Raw genomic sequence first — 18350 nt, 5'->3', positions numbered from 1 at the left:
CGAGTCACAGCACTGCCCTCTTGTGTCTGTTTCAGGAGGCGTGCGCGGCCCTGCTGGACCAGTGCCTACACTACATGCAGGCCAGGGGCCCTCCGAGCGCCCCAGAGAAGACCTCGGGGAACGTGAGCGTGAGGTTCTCCCCTCTCTGCCCGCCTTCTGCGACCGCCACCTCCAGGCCCTGCCCAAGCCTCGTGATCGATGGGAGAAGTCTGGCCTACGCCCTCGAGAAAACCTTGGAAGACAAATTTCTCTTCCTCGCTAAACAGTGCCGATCGGTCCTCTGCTGTCGCTCAACACCCCTGCAGAAGAGCATGGTGGTGAAGCTGGTCAGAAGCAAGCTCAAGGCCATGACTTTGGCCATAGGTAAGTGTGCGGCCAGCCTACCTGATGCACTGCTGCCTCTCAGCGCTTCCTGAACTTCCTGCCCTTCCGTGCCGCACCACAAGATGGGAACATGCGCCCTGGCCAGTTTGGCTCAACGGTTAGAGCATCGGCCTGCGGTCCGGAGAGACCCGGGTTCGGTTCCCGCTAAGGGCACGTACCTCGGTTGCAGTTTGTCCCCGGCCCTGGTTGGTCGTGCGGGTGGCAGCCACTCGATGTGTCCCTTCCACATCGATGTTTTTCTCTCTCTCCCTCCCTTCCTTTCTCTCCCTCCCACTCTATCTGTACAAAAAAATGGAAAAATATCCTCGGGTGAGGATAAAAAAAAACAAACAAAAAACAAAACAAAACAAAACAAAAAGATGGGAACATGCTTCTTCGATTTTTTAAAAATATGTTTTTATTGATTTTTGTAGAGAGAGAGGAAGGAAGAGAGATAGAAACAATGATGTGAGAAACATTGATCAGCTGCCTCCTGCACGCCCCCTACTGGGGACCGAGCCTGCAACCCAGGCTTGTGCCCCAGCCGGGCTTTGAACCAGGACCTCTCAGTCCCTGGGAGGATGTTCAATCCACTGAGCCACACCAGCTGGCCATGCTTCCTTGATTTTTTTTCTATTTATAAAATCATACCCAATGCAATAAAGTGGTGGCCTGTTCCAAATATAATGCTTAGATCAGACAACCAGCAGTTACAGCCACATATTAGGAGGTCAGTAATGCAGTGGTGGTTTAAGAAAATGAACTTACTGTTTCCTGGGAGATGGGGTGGAAATCTGCCGGTCCCAGGCTGTCACGGCCTCAGCAGACGGCCCTGCGTGCTCAGCACTAGCCCAGGCCAACTCAGAAAGAAGGTTCTTTGCAGGTGCTCTGGTCACTGCAGGCTGCCTGGGGTCCAGGGTTTCATCATGCCTGAAGGATCCAGAGACTTGGGGGTGATCAGAATGCTCACGGCCTCTTGTCAGCTGAACTTTGCTGATTGTTCCAAGACAACCAGTTAATTAAATAAATTCATCCTAAGATGGGAATAGCTTAAGGACCAATGGAGTTTTCTCCTGCACCCTCTTGGCCTGGAGAGCCTTCTAGGCTCCTCTCCTGTGCTACCTGGTACTCACCAGCCTCCTCCCAGGGTGTCCTGCCTGCCCACCTCAGGTTGGGGTCCAGCCTCTAGCCAGGCTCAAGGGCTCAGCAGTGCCACCTGCTGGTGAGGGCCGGGAAAGACTTCAGGGTTTTTCTGCATATAGAACCCACACCTGGATGAGAGATGGCTCTGAATAAAACATCCTCACTGATCAATACTAATTACAGTATTTTCTGCAAACGGTTTATGACAGCCATCCTCATTGGCGTGGGGGCTGCCTCCCTGTCACACAGGGCACCTCATCGGGACAGAATTGAGGCCATTGTAGAGCCTGGGTCGGAAGCGGGGTAGCCTGGGCGTGGTTGTCATGGAGACCGCCCTGCACATCCCAGAGGTTTGAGGGCTTTGGTAATGGTGCCCAGAGGGGAGGGAGCGGGCGCAGACCTGAGCATGAACACGTTTTTAGCGGTTCCCTGGTCCAGGCTGAGGGAAAACAGGCAGCGCCTTTGGGGATGGGCCCCTCCCAGGGGCAAATGTCTCAGGACCACCCTTGTCCTCACGCACCTGGAGTGGCCTTCACATCCCCTGAACAAGTCTCTGAGGCAAGAGGGCAGGAGCCTACAGCCGGGGTCTGCACCTTCCTCACTAACCTTGCCCGTCTGAGCTCCTGTCCTCGGTAATAACATGAGGACAGTGTCCCCTGGCTCGGCTGCTGTCTGGATGGTGAACCACATTTGCTCAGCCTGGTCGGTGCCTGGCTCAGCCACTGAGTCACTGACATGAGGTATTCACTTAGAGTAGAGGCAAAGCCTTGGCTGGTTAAACAGAAAAGAAACAAAATAGAATCAAAAGCGAAAGCAGTGACCCATGAGAACCTCAGCTTATTTTTTTGACCGTGAGTTAAAGCATCGATGTGATCTAGTCCCAGACCCCAGAGATTAGTAACAGAGAACATTGTCGTCCATCATATCTTATTTTGAATGGGACATTCTGGGAAAAGCTGTAGAGATGGTTATTGCTTCACAGAATTTCAATTCGACAAATATTGACTGATTACCCACGTTGGGCCCAGAGCAATAAGGAATAGAACCGCAGGAGAGAGACATCCGGTGGCCACGTGGTGAGTCACTCGGACTTGATGTATCTAAACTCCTCGCGTATCTGAAACTTGGCATCCCGTGGTCTGGCTCCTTCTGGCGTCCTGTTCAGTGAGTGATGGTGACAGAGTTTCTACTTGCCTTTCCCCGAGGGTACCGAGAGCTCTAGCCTATGCCCTGTGTGGCTAACATTTTCTATATGTGCTTATAGAACATTATATCTATAAGGATATAAGTGCTACTTTGTGGCACAGTCACGGGGTGCAGAGGTGAGCACGGAGCTCATAAGCTAGCTGGTAGTCAGTGTGCAAAACGATCTCAGCCATTTTCTGGGCGGAACCTGCCCTTCTTCGTTCTGTGTAGGAAGCACCCAGGTGAGTAGGAATCGAATAGCCTTGATATGCTGGAGATATGATGAAGACTGGACCAGCTTCAGACAGGGTAGTGATGAAGAGGAGGGCTCGTTCACTGGGCCAGACACCCTGTTGAGGGCTCTGTGTGTAGGAGGCAGCAATGCCGAGTGAATATTAAGTAAAAAAGTATCTGCATCAGCCTGCTTTCTGAAACACTTGTTGGTGTGGCTGATAATTCCGGCCCTCGCACCATGGTTGTTCTGAGGGCCTGACTCCATTCCCCCAGGGCTTTTCCTGGCTCGTCTCGGGACCCTTTCGCAGGACTCCGCCCAGTGGGGACCCCGTGCAGGTCCGCCCTGCCGATTAGATTCTGTGGATCTCCACTCAAACAGTTCTTCCCGCCTGTGCTGTTTCTAGGCGATGGAGCCAACGATGTCAGCATGATCCAGGTGGCTGATGTGGGTGTGGGCATCTCAGGCCAGGAGGGCATGCAGGTAAAGACCCGTCGGCTGTCCTGGGTGACCCCGTGGCTCATGTTGCACCGTCCCGGGGGCTCTGTCCAACAGAGCTAAAGGGTTGACCTTCCGCACACTGGTGCTCACCTTCTGCTAAGCCAGTCATAAAAGATAAGGTGGCCCTGGCCACTGTGGCGCAGTGGTTAGAGCGTCGGCCTGCACACTGAAGAGTCGCGGGTTCCATTCCAGTCAAGGGTACACACCTGGGTTGCAGGTTTGATCCCGGCACAGGGCGCATGCGGGAGGCAACCCGTCGATGTGTCTCTCTCACATCAGTGTTTCTCTCTCTCTCCCTCTCCCCTTCCCTTCCACTCTATCTAAAATCAATGAAAAAGATATCCTCAGGTGAGGATTAACAACAACAAAAGAGATAAGGTAAAGGTGACTCCATACTTACGAATCAATGTGCAGGAGATATTTTTCCGAAGAAAGTAGAGCAGAGAGTCAAGGCGAGTCATCGCCTCCTCTGCGGCTGTGGGCACCTCCTCCTAGGCTGACGCTTTTTGCTGTTCCTAAGCACTGGTGACAGCATTTGAAAAACTACCTCTGCTGAAGTTGAACCTGGGAGCACTGCAGACCTGGGAGCACTCTTGAAAAGTCATCCCTTCCCTGTCCTTGCTGAAATGCATCCATTAAAAATGGACTGCTTTCGGCCCTGGCCAGGTGGCTCAGTGGTCTCAGGATGGCAGCTGTCTGTGTCACTCGCAGAAGGGGCAGCTGTGGCCCATCGTCGAGCTGAGATCTTGACACAGCTGTGGTGACGACAGGATCACGGCAGAGAACAGCAGGCAGTCTGTGCATCTCCTTGGCGGTTGTTTTGTTTTTTGTTTTTTGTTTGTGGCTTGTTAAAGAAAGTGTGGGAAAGAAAAAGTAAACATTTTTTTAAAAATCCATCCATTACATATATTTGACATCTTAAATGAGTCCTACAACATGATACCCCTGAACGAGAGTCTTGCTGAGATAGAATTTTTCTTTAATGGAAGTTTACCGTGAGAACGAGCCCTGGCCCGTCACACGCGTGCAGACTTTGTTACAGACATTTCTCCTTTTTTGTTACAAGATTTCTCTACCTGGGTTTGCCTTGTGTCAGGGGGTAGGACAGACTTTAGGCAGAAGGGGGTCCCACTAGTAACGGAATCCTCCCCCTTTCAAGGCAGTGATGGCCAGCGACTTCGCCGTGCCCAGATTTCGGTACCTCGAGAGACTGTTAATTGTTCACGGACACTGGTGTTATGCCCGACTTGCCAACATGGTGCTGTACTTTTTCTACAAAAACACGGTAGGTGTCAGATGCCACTAGTCCCTGACTGTTTGAATTAACAGGCCTGGCCTGAGATTTATAGGACCATCACCCAAATGCGGCCAGCAGGACGCCCCACAGCCACCCCGCAACCCCCGTGGGTCAGAGTGGCCACCTGCAGCGGGCACAGCCCCTGCCCGGCTGGGTGGATCTGTCCTCACAGAGGGGCCAGGATGGGAAGAGCAGAGGTGTGTCTATTCCCTGTAACATGCCGGGCCTCTGTTAACAACCACTTGATCTACTTGAGAAGTTCAAGGATGATCACTCTCCCTCCCAAAGTGAGAAATTCATTAGCTTTAGGAATAAGTTGGCCTTCCTTCCCAATAAAGAGAAGAGACGTTTCCATAGCAACAGTGGTTTGGGAAGAAAGCTTCTGGTACCACAGGGGGAAAAAACACTCAATTATCTTAGTTCCTTTTCTCCTTTCCTACTTACTCACTGATGACTCATGAGGCCTACTGGGGGGGGGGGGGGTGCGGGCGTGGGAGCAGGGTTCGTGGAGAAGCTACATGTGTCCATTTCGGTGTAGAAAAGGAGACCATCCCATTCTTTTTTTTTTTTTAATTAATTTATTTTTGTTATAGACATATCTCCTTTTTCCCCCAATGACACCCTCCTCCCGATCCTGCCACCTCCCAGAATTGTTGTCTATGTCCACTGGTTATGCGTACATGCGTATAAGTTCTGTTGTTTATCTCGTTCTTCCCCCTGCACCCCCTTCTGAGATTTATCAGTCTGAACCCTACTTCTATGTCTCTGGGTCTATTTTGTTCATTATATTCCACAAATAAGTGAGATCATGTGATATTTATCTTTCTCTGACTGGCTTATTTCACTTAGCATAATGCTGTCCAGGTCCTTCCATGCTGTCTCAAAGGGTAAAAAATCTTTCTTACAGCTGCATAGTGTTCCATTGTGTATATGTACCACAGCTTTTTTATCCCCTCATTTCCAGATCTTAGCAATTGTAAATGTGCTGCTATGAACATGGGGCTACGTATATTCTTTCTGATTGGTGTTTCAAGCTCCTTAGGATGTATTCCTAGAAGTGAGATCACTCGGTCAAATGGTAGATCAATTATTAATTTTTTGAGGAAAAACCATAGTGTTTTCTATAGTGGCTGCACCAGTCTGCATTCCCACCAGCAGTGCACTAGAGTCCCCTTTTCTCCACACCCTCATCAGCACTTGTTGTTTGATTAAATCTCTTGTTGTTTCATTTGGGATTTATCTCTTTGTTTCACTATTTTGGCTGTTTCAGTCAGTTTTGGAGCCTGCCAAATTTTCCCTGTGGGTGTTGGTGTTCTGCTGGTTGTGGCTCCCTCTACTGGGCTTGGATGAGTGTGGGAGGACCCATGTTAAACACCACTGTCAGGTCTTACTTTCCTGGGTAGATTTGCAGGCCAAGCAAAGGTTCTGCTAACCTCTAGCTTTTGCCTGGAGGCTATTAATCTTGGTTACTTGATGAGCCTTGATTTGTAGCCTTCAGCTGAATGAAAAATCCCTCAGGTGTAAGAGGATTTCCAGCGGGTGGGGCATTTGCTTGCTGTCAGGCTCTAGCTGTTAATGAGCCTCAATTTGCATTTCTCTGGCCTGGCTTTGGTGTTGTTGAATTCCTGAGGGAGGAGCTGTTACTTCTCCCCAGGGCTCTGGGAAGGGGCTCTTTGAGTAACATGACTATTGTCCAATGGGGGAGCGATTCAGCATAAAACTCCCGGTGTCCTCTCTCCCCTGAGCCATGGACCCGGGACTTTCTTCACACAGCTCCAGTCCAGTCCACCCTCCCTATGCCAGAGCCCAAGGTGAGTGGCTGTAACAGATTTGGTGCTTTTTTTAGCCCCACCTTCTCAGCGGGAACTGCTCACAGCTAAAACAGCCTTCAGCTGCTGTCCGTGGGCTCCCAGCTCACCCTCTCACACCTCCTCTGCTACTACCTGGCTCGATTTGTTCTCTTTCCGTCCCTGGTTATAAGGGTTCTCTCCAGCTGCTTTTTCGTTGTTTTTTCCTGATGATTTGTCTTTATTTTAGTTGTAACACCAGTTTGGTCCTGGGAGACAGTCTCTGTAGCTTCCATTCACTCCGCCCCCATTTTTTTCCCCAATCGAGACCATCACGTTCAATCATAGGTTGAAACAAGACTTGGAAGGTGTCATCGGAGGTTAGGTCAATACAGACTATCCTTTTATCTGGTCTTCTAGGGCTGTTCCTGGGCATTCTCGGCTCCCAGTGCCCATCCTTTGTGTTCAAGGGGGAGAGAGTGAAGGCAACCGGGTTGGGGCTGTCTTTGGAGGAAACTGCTGCCTATAAATTCAGTCTTTGCCGTCAAACCCGGCAAAGCCCTTAGACCCCTTGGGTGAGAATCCACGGGGCATCCCTGAATTGCTTTTCCTTTTCTCTCCTTGATGCCAGATGTTCGTGGGTCTCCTATTCTGGTTTCAGTTCTACTGTGGCTTCTCTGCGTCTGCCATGATCGACCAGTGGTACTTGATCTTCTTTAACCTGCTCTTCTCCTCGCTGCCCCAGCTCGTGACTGGGGTGCTGGACAAGGACGTGCCTGCCGACCTGCTGCTGGCCGAGCCGCAGCTGTACAAGAGCGGCCAGAACATGGAGGTGAGGCTCCCTCCTCCCCGCCTGTCTCCCTCCTGCCCTGTCCATGCACCTCCTGGAAAGTGCAAGCAACAGGCCTCTCTGGGACACATTCTTAACGTTCAGGACTCTAACTTGTGAGAGGAAAGAAATGAATGCTGCCTACTTGACCATGCATTGTATTAAATAGAAGGGATTGGCATGGTGATGGTGTCAGGGGCTTATGCCTGTGTCCAGACCCGTTAAGAGGCGTACATTTAATGTACGCAGTGTTTGTGTATCCATTTACCTCAACAAAGCTTTACAAAAGGAGGGTTAAAATAATGTATAATGGGGCCCAGCCGGTATGGCTCAGTGGACTGAGCATCATCCCAGGGACTGAGAGGTCCTGGTCCGATTACCGGTCAGGGCACATGCCCAGGTTGCGGGCTCGATCCCCACTAGGGGGCGTGCAGGAGGCAGCCGATTGATATTTCTGTCTCACATCATTGTTTCTATTTCTTTCTCCCTTCCTCTCTCTTTAAAAAATAAAATCAATAAAAACATATTTTTAAAAAATGTGTAATGGGACAAAAGCTTTCTGTTTGCACACTCAGCTCCAGAAGCCGAAGGGGGGCCCACTCGCATCTAAGTTAAACTCACCTGGATGGGGCTGCGGAGCAGGACTTCTTTCTAAAAGAACCCCCGAGAATTGTGGCTTATTTTGCATGAGAATTAACAAGAAAATAAATGCATAGGGAAACTGTGGGAAGAACAAGTGAATACAAACAGATGTAAATACGTGTAAATACACCGCATGGATTCACATGCTAATTACCAGCTACTGCCAGCCAGCCATTAAAGGAAGCCATCCAGTGCTTCTGAGCCGGGCGGAATCATGCTACACGTACAGGAGTATCCAATTCAGAACTGTTCTGTGTGTGCGTCTCGAATTCAGGGTCGTTCTGTGCGTACAGTAGCCTTGAATTCAGAGTTTGTTTGCTAACCAGTTGACGTACCCTGGTCACCTTTGACCTTGGGTTCCCATCTAAGCAGGCAGCTGGGGTGGGTGGGGGAGTCAAGGCAGGCAGGGGAGAAGCTCCACTTGTGCCTGTCACCTTGGGGTTCTCGCGCTCTGCCAGGCCGCACCCCTCCACGTGGGGCCAGGACGCGGGGCCTGTCCTATGGGGCTGCCACCAGCACCTTCTCTCTGCTCTGTGTTCCCGCTCGGGACTCGCAGTGCCAAGTCCCTGTGGCTGCCCACGTCATGAAGACTGACCAAGGTCCTTTTTGCCCTTGGTGCACAGCTTTTGGGGGTCAACACGAGGAAACAGGCAAGGTCGAATTCTAAAAGATCCCTTTCAGGAAATAGGGGACCCACCCTCAGAGGAGGCCCAGGGTTCCAGGGGCTCTTCCTCCGCTGGGGATCTGCCCTGACGTCGAGCTAGACGTGCGGCAGCTGCTCTTGTGGGCACAGCTGCGCCGGGGCATCTGCATGGCGTTCCCTCGCCAGCCTCTGACCTCGCAGAGGTCCTGCGTCAGCAGGGCCCCCGGGAGCTTGACTGGCGCACTGACGCCCTGTGGGCAGAGTTGAGCCCTTCCCTGTAACGCGGCCTGTGTTCTCGCTTGTGTCTCAGGAATACCGGCCCCGTACCTTCTGGTTGAACATGGCTGACGCCGCCTTCCAGAGCCTGGTCTGCTTTTTCATTCCTTACCTGGTAAGTTGGCACCTGGCGCCGCCCTTCCCCCTCAGCTTTACCCAGCTGCCCACAGACAGGACAACGCTGTCTTTCAGGCCTACTACGACTCCGACACAGATGTGTTCACCTGGGGGACCCCCATCACCGCCATTGCTCTGCTGACCTTCCTCCTGCACCTGGGCATTGAAACCAAGACCTGGGTAAGAGTGTGGTGTGACCCGAGGGTGCTGCTGCCTCCGGGCGCCTCCATGCAGGTCCATGAGCTCTGGAGGTTCTGAGCAAACAGGACTGTAAAGCGACCTCACTTTACAGAAGGAAACTGGATCCACGAGCCAGCTGTGCCCCAGAGCCCAGGCCCTGCCCTCCTGGGCGGCACAAAGCTGCTTCCGCCCTCTCTCCCCTCCTTCAACAGGTGCTGTTCTTCCCGACAGCCCTGACTTCCTTCTGCCCCTGTGTCCAGGCTGGTCCACAGGTTCCTAAGCGCCACCCGCCCCCGTGTCAAAGACCCTGCTTCCGCTAAGCCCTTAGAACAGCACCGCAGCCCGGCCACTGTGGCCCAGCGGGCTGAGCGCCGTCCCAGGGACTGAGAGGTCCCAGTTCGATGCCCAGTCAGGGCACATGCCCGGGTTGTGGGCTCGATCCCCAGTAGGGGGCGTGCAGGAGGCAGCAGATGGATGTTTCTCTCATAGATGTTTCTATCTCTCCCTCCCTCGCTCTCTAAAATCTCAGTTACAAAGCCACTCACAGAGGCCCAGTGCATTGTAGCTGAAACACGGCCCTTTCTCGCTGTCTGCCCTCAGACCTGGCTCAACTGGACGGCCTGCGGCTTCAGCACCCTCCTGTTCTTCGCCGTGGCGTTTGTCTACAACAGCTCCTGCGCCACGTGCTACCCGCCCTCCAACCCCTACTGGACGGTGCAGACGCTGATGGGCGACCCCGTGTTCTACCTGACGTGTCTCATCGCGCCCATCACTGCCGTGCTGCCCCGGTGAGTGTCGGAGAGCTGTCCCCCGAGACCTCCGTGAGCCCGGGAGCACTTCCATTTCCTCGGCGAGCCTCCGAGAGCTACAAGGCAAACCCCACAACGCTAGCTGACCTGTTGTATTGTGCTCTTTCCAGATTGTTTTTCAAAGCTGTGCAGGGGACCCTGTTCCCCACCCAGCTCCAGCTGGCTCGCCAGTGGTCCAAGCGGTCCCCCAAGAAACTCGGCGCTCTCAGCAACACTCAGGGACACCTCCCGGGAGAGCCGAGGCCTGAGCCGTCAGAACACAGTTGCATCAGTGACTCAGGGCCTGTCTCCCAGGACTGTACCTCGAAGGTGTCTTGGCACACGCCACAGCCACCCAGCTCCTCAGAGGCCAGCGAGGAGCCCAGCATGGTGGACATGAGCCTGCCTTTGAGGGAGGCCTTGAGCAGTCAGGGCCCGGGAGACTCCAGGATCAAACCCACCAGCGCCACCAGGACAGTGCCCCTGTCATCCTTCTTCAGTCTCTCCGGCTTCAGTTCCCTCAACTGGATTTCCTCCCTGTCCCTGGTCAGCGGGCTGGGAGGTTTCTTACCGTTCTCCCAGAACGGTTTGCAGATGGACAAGCGGGAAGCTGAGTTCTTGCCCAGCCCCTCGAAGCCGGACCAGGACTTGCGTGATCTAGGCAAGCAGTCCACCGACTACTTCTAGGAGCCCGGGCCAGGGGACGGCGGAGGTGGAACCGCAAACGGCCTTCTTTTTTTATAACATAGATGTTAATATTATTTATGTTTATTATTTGCACAGAAGAGGTCTAGCCAGATGCATTTTGTGTTTCTCAGGCCCGCACCAGAAACAAGAGGTACCAAAAAAAAAAAGAAAGTTTATTTTTTAAAAGTTCTAAGTAGAGTATATGGGGAAAGAAAAGTAAGAGCTTTAAAGTATATAAAAGTTTAAAGGAGAGCGCCCCTCGGCGAGTGTGTGCGGATTTATTGCCTCCATCTCATTTTGTAAGAAAACGCAGTGTGGTTGGTTTTGTTCAGCACGCGTGACCTTGGCTTCCGCCACGTGTGAATGTGGGTGTGCACAGTAGTCCCGGGTGGGTGTGGGCAGCAGTGAGGGGAGATGATGGGGGCCAGCATGAGACCCCGGCAGCAGCTCCCCCAGTTTGTCCCCCACCCCCACAGCCTGGGAAGGCAAAACATGAGACCTCAGGAAAAACGCCTGTGTGAAGTTCACCGCACATTCGATTCTAAGGTCACCCTTGTGGGAGTTCCAGTCTCTGCATGGGGTCTGGCCTGTCAAAATCATAACAAGCAATAAACGACTTTCACTTGCAAAGGAGTGTGCCCTCGCTGCTGTGTGCCTGATCGCGACCATGTGGCTGACGCGGGTCTGACCCCAGGGCGCTCCCGCCCAGCGAGCCCCTTCGGAGTGGAGGAGACAGGTGTGGACCGCACACGGCTCCACAGTGACATTGTGACAGCCACACCATGGCTCCGCACCAGGCCACTGGTACCCCAGGCCCTTCCTGCCGCTGGGCCAGGCTTTTGAAGCGCGAATTTTTAGGCATTTGTCTAATGAGTCATTATTTCTGTTCCTCTACACAGAAAAGAGGGAAAATGAGAATAATCCAAGGCGATTATATATAGCACTTCCTCATGGGGCCCTCTCTCTGCTGCCTGCTCGGCTCAGCCTGGGGCCACGAGGGGAGCAGGGTGTGCCCCCGGCTCAGGGCTCCTGTGGCTGCCTGTCCCCCAGCACGGCAGGGGCCGCCAGCCACCTACCCGGAGTGTGCGTGACCAGGCACAGCTGCTCTGATCACATGGGGAGTGGGGCTCACAGTCTGCGAGCCGGAGGCCGTGTGAGCTTGAGGCTGAACTCAGTGTCCCAGACGCGGGGCTGTCCCCTTCTCCCTGCCCTCAGCGTTCAGGGTCAGTTTGGGCCTCAGGTGGCCCTGTTCTTGGTGATGATGGGGCGGCAGCCAGCCCAGGACCTCTGCTCCCATCTCCCGCCAGACCAGAGAGGGCGCCACCCTCCACATCTCCATCAGAGCCCTGGTGTCTCTCCCTTCCCTGGGCTCCACTTCCTAGTGAGCTCAGGGTCTGAGACCGAGAACCTGGCTTGGGGGCTGTCACTGGCTGCAATTGTTGTTCGATTTGGAAAAAGTACTGACCCTGGGTCAGGGACAGTGTCAGGCCATGGATGGCTCTGCGCCCCAGCAACTCTGAGGGGACACCTGTGGGCCCCTTCTTTGCCCTCCAGGCTGATGGGTCAGGGCCCAAGTGCACTAACTCAGCAGCTTCCACAGACAGTGTCCCAAGTTGGGGCGTGTGCCAAGGCCAGTTTGTCGGCGGTGTTTCCTGTTACCGTCTAAGGACAGCGCCATCCAAGGCCCCGCGACGTCCGTCTCGCATCCTGCTCCGAGGCTGGAAACAGCGGTGCCGGAGCTCGCGTTGTGGGCCACGCGCACGCTGGGGGTGCTCCTGCGGGCCGTCCCCCTGCGCCCGCACAGGAAGTGACTGCAGGACAGCTCCGAGCAGACAGAGCAGCTGGGCTGCCGAGGAAGAGCCGAGGATCCCACGGAAGTGGCGCGTTGCACAGAAGTACACACAGTGACGTTGCCGCCCACCCCCCTTCTTTAAATACACAAAAGAGAGATCGCGATATTTTAAGCACTTACTATTCTTGAGACTTTTCAATGTGGCCACCTCCAAAATGAGGCCCGGCGGGCAAGGGAGGGGGTGCCAGCCGCTCCCTGGACAAAGTCCTGCAAAGGCTACAAGCCCCCACCACAGCCCAGACTCGCGGAACCCCCGGCCGGCCAGGAAGGCACAGCGGGTTGTCCTGCCGAGACTGTGTGGTCCTAAAAGCCCTGTGGGAGCTGGGATCCCAAGGGATATTAGAGTTTTTGAAATCAAAGAGGGAGTCAAGGGCTAACGGGGGCAATTTGGATAGGAATGGACCCTTTTTCCTACTGACATGTAGCTGTGACCTATTGATGTTGCCCAAAAGTCTGGCAGGAGTCAGGCAGGGCAGACCCCCACGATGCTCTCTTCCCCCCTCATTTGTAGTTTCCCCCCCAAACAGGGAGGAGTTCCCCTTAATCAGGGCACATACCTAGGTTTTGGGTTCCACCCCTGGTCGGGGTGCGTATAGGAGGCAACCGATCAATGTTTCTCTCCTCTCTCTCTCTCTCCTCTCTCTCTCTGATTTATTCATGCAGTAACATGAATCAATCTCAAAATACTTATGCTGATGTAAAAAACCAACCTCATACATATAGTATGATTCTATTTATGTAAAATTCTAAAAAAGTACAAAGCCATCTAGAGTGACAGAAAGAAGAGGTGGCCTGGAGATGGGGAAATTGTGGTCAGAAGAGGCGAGAAGATTGGCAAGAAACTGAAGGACATTTCTGTGGATCCTGGGTCACTCGGGGTCTTGATGGGGGTTGCTGTGCAGTTTAAACCTGTGTCATTAACTCTCTGTCAATTACACCCTCAATGATGCCGGCTACAAAGTAGCTCATGGGTTTGGGTGGAAGATTAAACAATAGTCATAACATGCAAAGAAACTAGCTAACTGCTGATAGCTCTTTCAGTTGGTGTTCCCCCTTCCTCTGCCCGGGTACTGGAGACTGGGGGGTGAATAAGGAGAGAAGTGTGTTTTCCTTCCGAGTCGGTCAGCAGCACGTGGCCGGGGGACTCAGCTTTTCGCAGAAGTGTTTTCATTCAGGGACGGTCTAGCCTTCTTCTTCCCCGTTAATTCCTTTCTGCTGACTTAACTTCCTGAAGTCCTCATCTTCACTTTTCTTTTCATGTCTACATCTATTCTCTTGGGAGTTGTCTCGAAATTCTTTTAAATTTCCTATCCTCGATCTATTTTCCATGTGCTTGTCACAGAAGACTTTCAACAAATACCCTCAAATTTTAAAACACAGTGCTAATATTTATTCACTAATAACAATTTTTAAAATTTTTAATATGTTTTTATTGATTTTTTTTTTGAGAGAGAGAGAGAGAGAGAGAGAGAGAGAGAGAGAAACACTGATGTGAGAGAAAAACATTGATCGGCTGCCTCCTGTACGCCCCCTACTGGGGATTGAGTCAGAAACCCAGGCATGTGCCCTGACCGGGAATCGAACTGGGATAGTCCATGGGATGACAGTCCACTGAGCCACACCAGCCGGGCTAAGTTTTTTAAATTTATTGATTTTAGAGAGAGAGAGAGATTTGAAAGAGAACATTGATTTGTTCCCCGTATTGATGCATTTATTGGTTGATTCTTCTATGTGCCCTGACTGGGGATCGAACCCACAACCTTGGGGTATCGGAACGATGCTCTGGCCAGCTGAGCTACCCCTCCAGGGCCTAACTTAACGCTGTTGGCCGTACGTGCACATCATTATTCTCTTCCCCAGCTTTGCCCTCTCCTGTTTCCTAGCAGAGCACGTCCTGGGTGGGCCAGTGCATTCTGACAGTGTGGAGCGGAGCCACGGGTGGCAGGGGAGACTCCCTGGCCACGAGCAGTGAGTTCTGACAAGTCAGGTGCATGGCACACAGGGGGAGTTCAATCAGCATCACTGGAAAGTGATTCAGTCTGATTAACTGATGGATCAGGTGCAGTCTATACGCCCTTTGCACACACACACACACAGAAATAAAGACGTAAAGAGATAAAGAGAGAAAATGAAATGAAAAGAGGAAAAGAACCATAAGAAAGAAAAGGAAGAGCAGACAGACAGGGAAAGAGAGGGGACTGAACAGGGAGATTGATGGAGAGAGGAGAGAAAAAGGGAAAATAAGAAAGATGTGGGCTTGACAGGCGAGGAGGTGAAACCTGATGGGGGCGGGGGAGGAGAAATAGGAAGTCAGAGAGGAACTTCGGGGCAAACTGGTGGACGACTGGGGTGAACGGAACATGCGTCGGCTCCTGAACAGACCAGGTCCCTCGTCAGCTCCATTTCAAAGCCTAGCAATATAGTGGATAAATGTGTCCTCTTTGCCTGACCCAAATGAAACAGAGAGGAGGAACGAGACTCTTTCCTCCGGAGTTACATTTGACTAGCCTTGGCTCGCAGCCCAGACCTTGGAAACATGCCGTCTCTGATAGAGCAAGTCAGCCTGCAGATGAAGAACAGAGCTGGGAATCTGGCTAAGCTGGCAAGGCACAGCAGATGTAATGGGAGTGTTCAGTAGGCAGGTAGATAGATAGATAGATAGATAGATAGATAGATAGATAGATAGATAGATAGATAGATGATAGATAGATAGATAGATAGATAGATAGATAGATAGATAGATAGATAGATGATAGATAGATAGATAGGCAGATAGGTAGGTAGGTAGATAGATGATAGATAGATATAGATGATAGATAGGATAGATGATAGATATAGATAGATAGATAGATAGATAGATAGATAGATAGATAGATAGATGATAGATAGATAGATAGAGATAGATAGATAGATAGATATGATAGATAGATGATAGATAGGCAGATAGGTAGGTAGGTAGGTAGGTAGGTAGATAGATAGATGATAGATAGATAGATAGATAGATAGATAGATAGATAGATAGATGATAGATAGATAGATGATAGACAGGCAGGTAAGTAGATAGATGATAGGTAGGTAGGTAGGTAGGTAGGTAGATAGATAGATAGATAGATAGATAGATATAGATGATAGATAGATAGGATAGATGATAGATATAGATAGATAGATAGATAGATAGATAGATAGATAGATAGATATAGATGATAGATAGATAGGATAGATGATAGATATAGATAGATAGATAGATAGATAGAGATAGATAGATAGATAGATAGATAGATAGATAGATAGATAGATATAGATGATAGATAGATAGATGATAGATAGGCAGATAGATAGGTAGGTAGGTAGATAGATGATAGATAGATATAGATGATAGATAGGATAGATGATAGATTAGATCGATAGATAGATAGATAGATAGATAGATAGATAGATAGATGATAGATAGATAGATAGATAGATAGATAGATAGATAGATAGATGAAACCATTTCCTTCAAGTAATTCAGAGCACTGCCCCCTTAGGTTAAGTTCAGAGAGAAGCTCTCTTGTTCTTGGGCACTGGGGGATGGGACATTCTGCCTAAAGTTTGTATAATTAGTGATGAAAGTAGAAAAGGAAGTCAAGGGTCCTCAATTCTAAGCTATGTGGGGTTTTTTCCTCCCTCCCTCCCTCCCTCCCTCCCTCCCTCCCTCCCTCCCTCCCTCCCTCCTTCCTTCCTTCCTTCCTTCCTTCCTTCCAAGTTAATCAACTCTCTCTCTTCCTCGCAAACTCATGCTCGGCTGACAAGCACCGCTGTCAACCACTCCCTCCATGGGAAAACTCAGAGGGCTGAGACAGGACCTGACTTCCCATCGCCACCAGCAGACAGCCACCCTGGGCCCTTGCGGAGGCCTGTGCCGCCAGTGTCCGTGCGCCGCCAGTCCCTGTGAGGGGGTGTTGAGGAAAGACGATTCATTCTTTGAATTAGTTGCTGCCAACTGGCTCAGAGCGGCTCATGGGACCAGAGTCTTGATTCAAGGAAGGGGTGGGCAGAGTGCTGTGCGCCAATGGCCAGTGTAAAGAATTTTATATTTTGTAAAGACATTGATCTCCGGACAGCGTGCAGCGTGCACGTCTAACACAGAGCTAGAAAAAGGGACAGGCTGAAACGAGGCACACTGGAGTCAGGAGCTTGCTGACACCTCATTTTTATGTTTATATTCCTGTAACCCTATTGCCTGGACTTTACAGTGCACTGAACAACGCGTTTCCTGCTTCACAAAGGGATCTCATCATAAGATCTCTTCAATAACCAGCTCCCATTTGCAAAATAGTTTACTATCAAATATTTAAATGTAAAAGGAGTATTCAAGGTGTCTATACGGTACATGCAATGCAGGATACCTGTCCTCTGCTAAGCTTTATGAACAAAGGACCTGACGGGAGTGATATCCCAACCATCACCCCTTTTGCTGTTTAATTCCAGGGTTTAAACACCTTGTTTGGGAATTGAGGGGTGAAACATCTGCCTATCTTGGCCAAGCTCGCTCTCTCTATTTTTGGTGCTCAAAAAAGAATCAGGGACTGCATCATCGGGGACCTACATAGGAAAATGCGCCAGCACGGAGCTGGCAAATTGCCTCCAAGCGCTGTTGTCCGAAAGAAAAGACATCCTTTTTACGCCCCCTTCATGCTCAGACTGCGCAGTGGGTTACCAGAGGGACAAGAGGATCTATTGTAGACGCAGGTCTGTGCAGCGTTGCTTTGTAAATATGTTGACGCTGTTTTCTGCAGGGACATGAAGACCAGAGCAGCGTCCACAACCCTGCGGAGAGGCAGTTCCTGTTCGCCCTTCCATCTAATAGCCAGCGCTGGTTTTCTGTTGACTGTGCTGTGGCTAATGGCATGATTACCTTAGGGAAATTAGGGGCAGAGTACGGAGGATGGGGAACACACTGGCCAATACGCCAGAAAAATGCCTACTGCTAGCTCCTTCCTAATGGCAGGAAGCAAGAGCACAGACTAAAGGGGGAAAGTCCAGGGACCGCCAGGTCCTCTGAAAAATGCAGGCGAAGGGGTAGCAGTGGTAACTCAGCGGGCAGCTGCCTTACGTGTGGGGATTTCTTTCTCGAGGGCAGACTCGGTGGAGATCAGCTCACCTCAAGATGTTTTATTCTTTTTGGCTTCTACGTTTTTTGCAGCAGCTTTTTAAAATTAAATGTACTGGGATAACATTGGTGAATAACCTATATATTTCAGGTGTACAGCTTTATAATATACCTGTGTATCTTACTGTGTGCTCACCACCCCAAGTCTAGTCTCCTTGCATCACCATATATCTGACCCCCTTTACCCACTTCGTCCTCCCCCGACCCCCTTCCCCTCTGGTCACCACCATTCTGTTGTATCTGTGAGTTTCTTTTGTTGTGTGTGTATTCATTTGTTCCTTTCCATTTTATATTCCACATATGAGTGAAATTATATGGTTCTTGTTCTTTTCCATTGGACTTATTTCGCTTAGCATAATACTCTCAAGACCCGTTCATGTTGTAGCTAATGGCAATATTTCACCTTTTCATGGCTGAGTACTACTCCATTGTATATATGTACCACATCTTGTTTATCCAGTCATCCATCAAAGGCCACTGGGGTTATTTCCATGTCTTGATTTAAAATGTTCTTGTGTGCCCTGGCCAGTTTGGCTCAGCGGTTGAGCGTTGGCCTGCGGACCAGAGAGTCCCGGGTTTCGTTCCCGCTAGGGGCACGTACCACAAAAAATAAAATAAAACAAAATGGTCTTGAGAGCTTTTCCGATCTGCCATCTGCGGTGGCGTCGCCACCAAG

At 50.9% G+C, this 18350-nt stretch overlaps 1 protein-coding gene across 1 annotated transcript in view; it reads left to right on the top strand.

Moving 5' to 3' along the window:
- ATP10A (ATPase phospholipid transporting 10A (putative)) overlaps positions 1 to 11288 on the top strand; it is a 52621-nt gene extending 41333 nt beyond the window's left edge. The window contains exons 15-22 of the mRNA XM_036278028.1: positions 36 to 363; positions 3330 to 3406; positions 4584 to 4709; positions 7140 to 7340; positions 8933 to 9013; positions 9091 to 9195; positions 9796 to 9983; positions 10115 to 11288. Of these exons, the coding sequence (XP_036133921.1) occupies positions 36 to 363; positions 3330 to 3406; positions 4584 to 4709; positions 7140 to 7340; positions 8933 to 9013; positions 9091 to 9195; positions 9796 to 9983; positions 10115 to 10670 (1662 nt within the window). The 3' untranslated portion in view covers positions 10671 to 11288. The remainder of the gene's footprint in view (positions 1 to 35; positions 364 to 3329; positions 3407 to 4583; positions 4710 to 7139; positions 7341 to 8932; positions 9014 to 9090; positions 9196 to 9795; positions 9984 to 10114) is intronic.
- Positions 11289 to 18350: the final 7062 nt, after the last annotated feature.

Source organism: Molossus molossus, unplaced genomic scaffold (genome assembly GCF_014108415.1).
Source record: "Molossus molossus isolate mMolMol1 unplaced genomic scaffold, mMolMol1.p scaffold_m16_p_24, whole genome shotgun sequence".
Classification (NCBI taxonomy): domain Eukaryota; kingdom Metazoa; phylum Chordata; class Mammalia; order Chiroptera; family Molossidae; genus Molossus; species Molossus molossus.
Note: the sequence above shows the minus strand (reverse complement) of the source record. Positions and strands in the feature narration are given on the sequence as shown.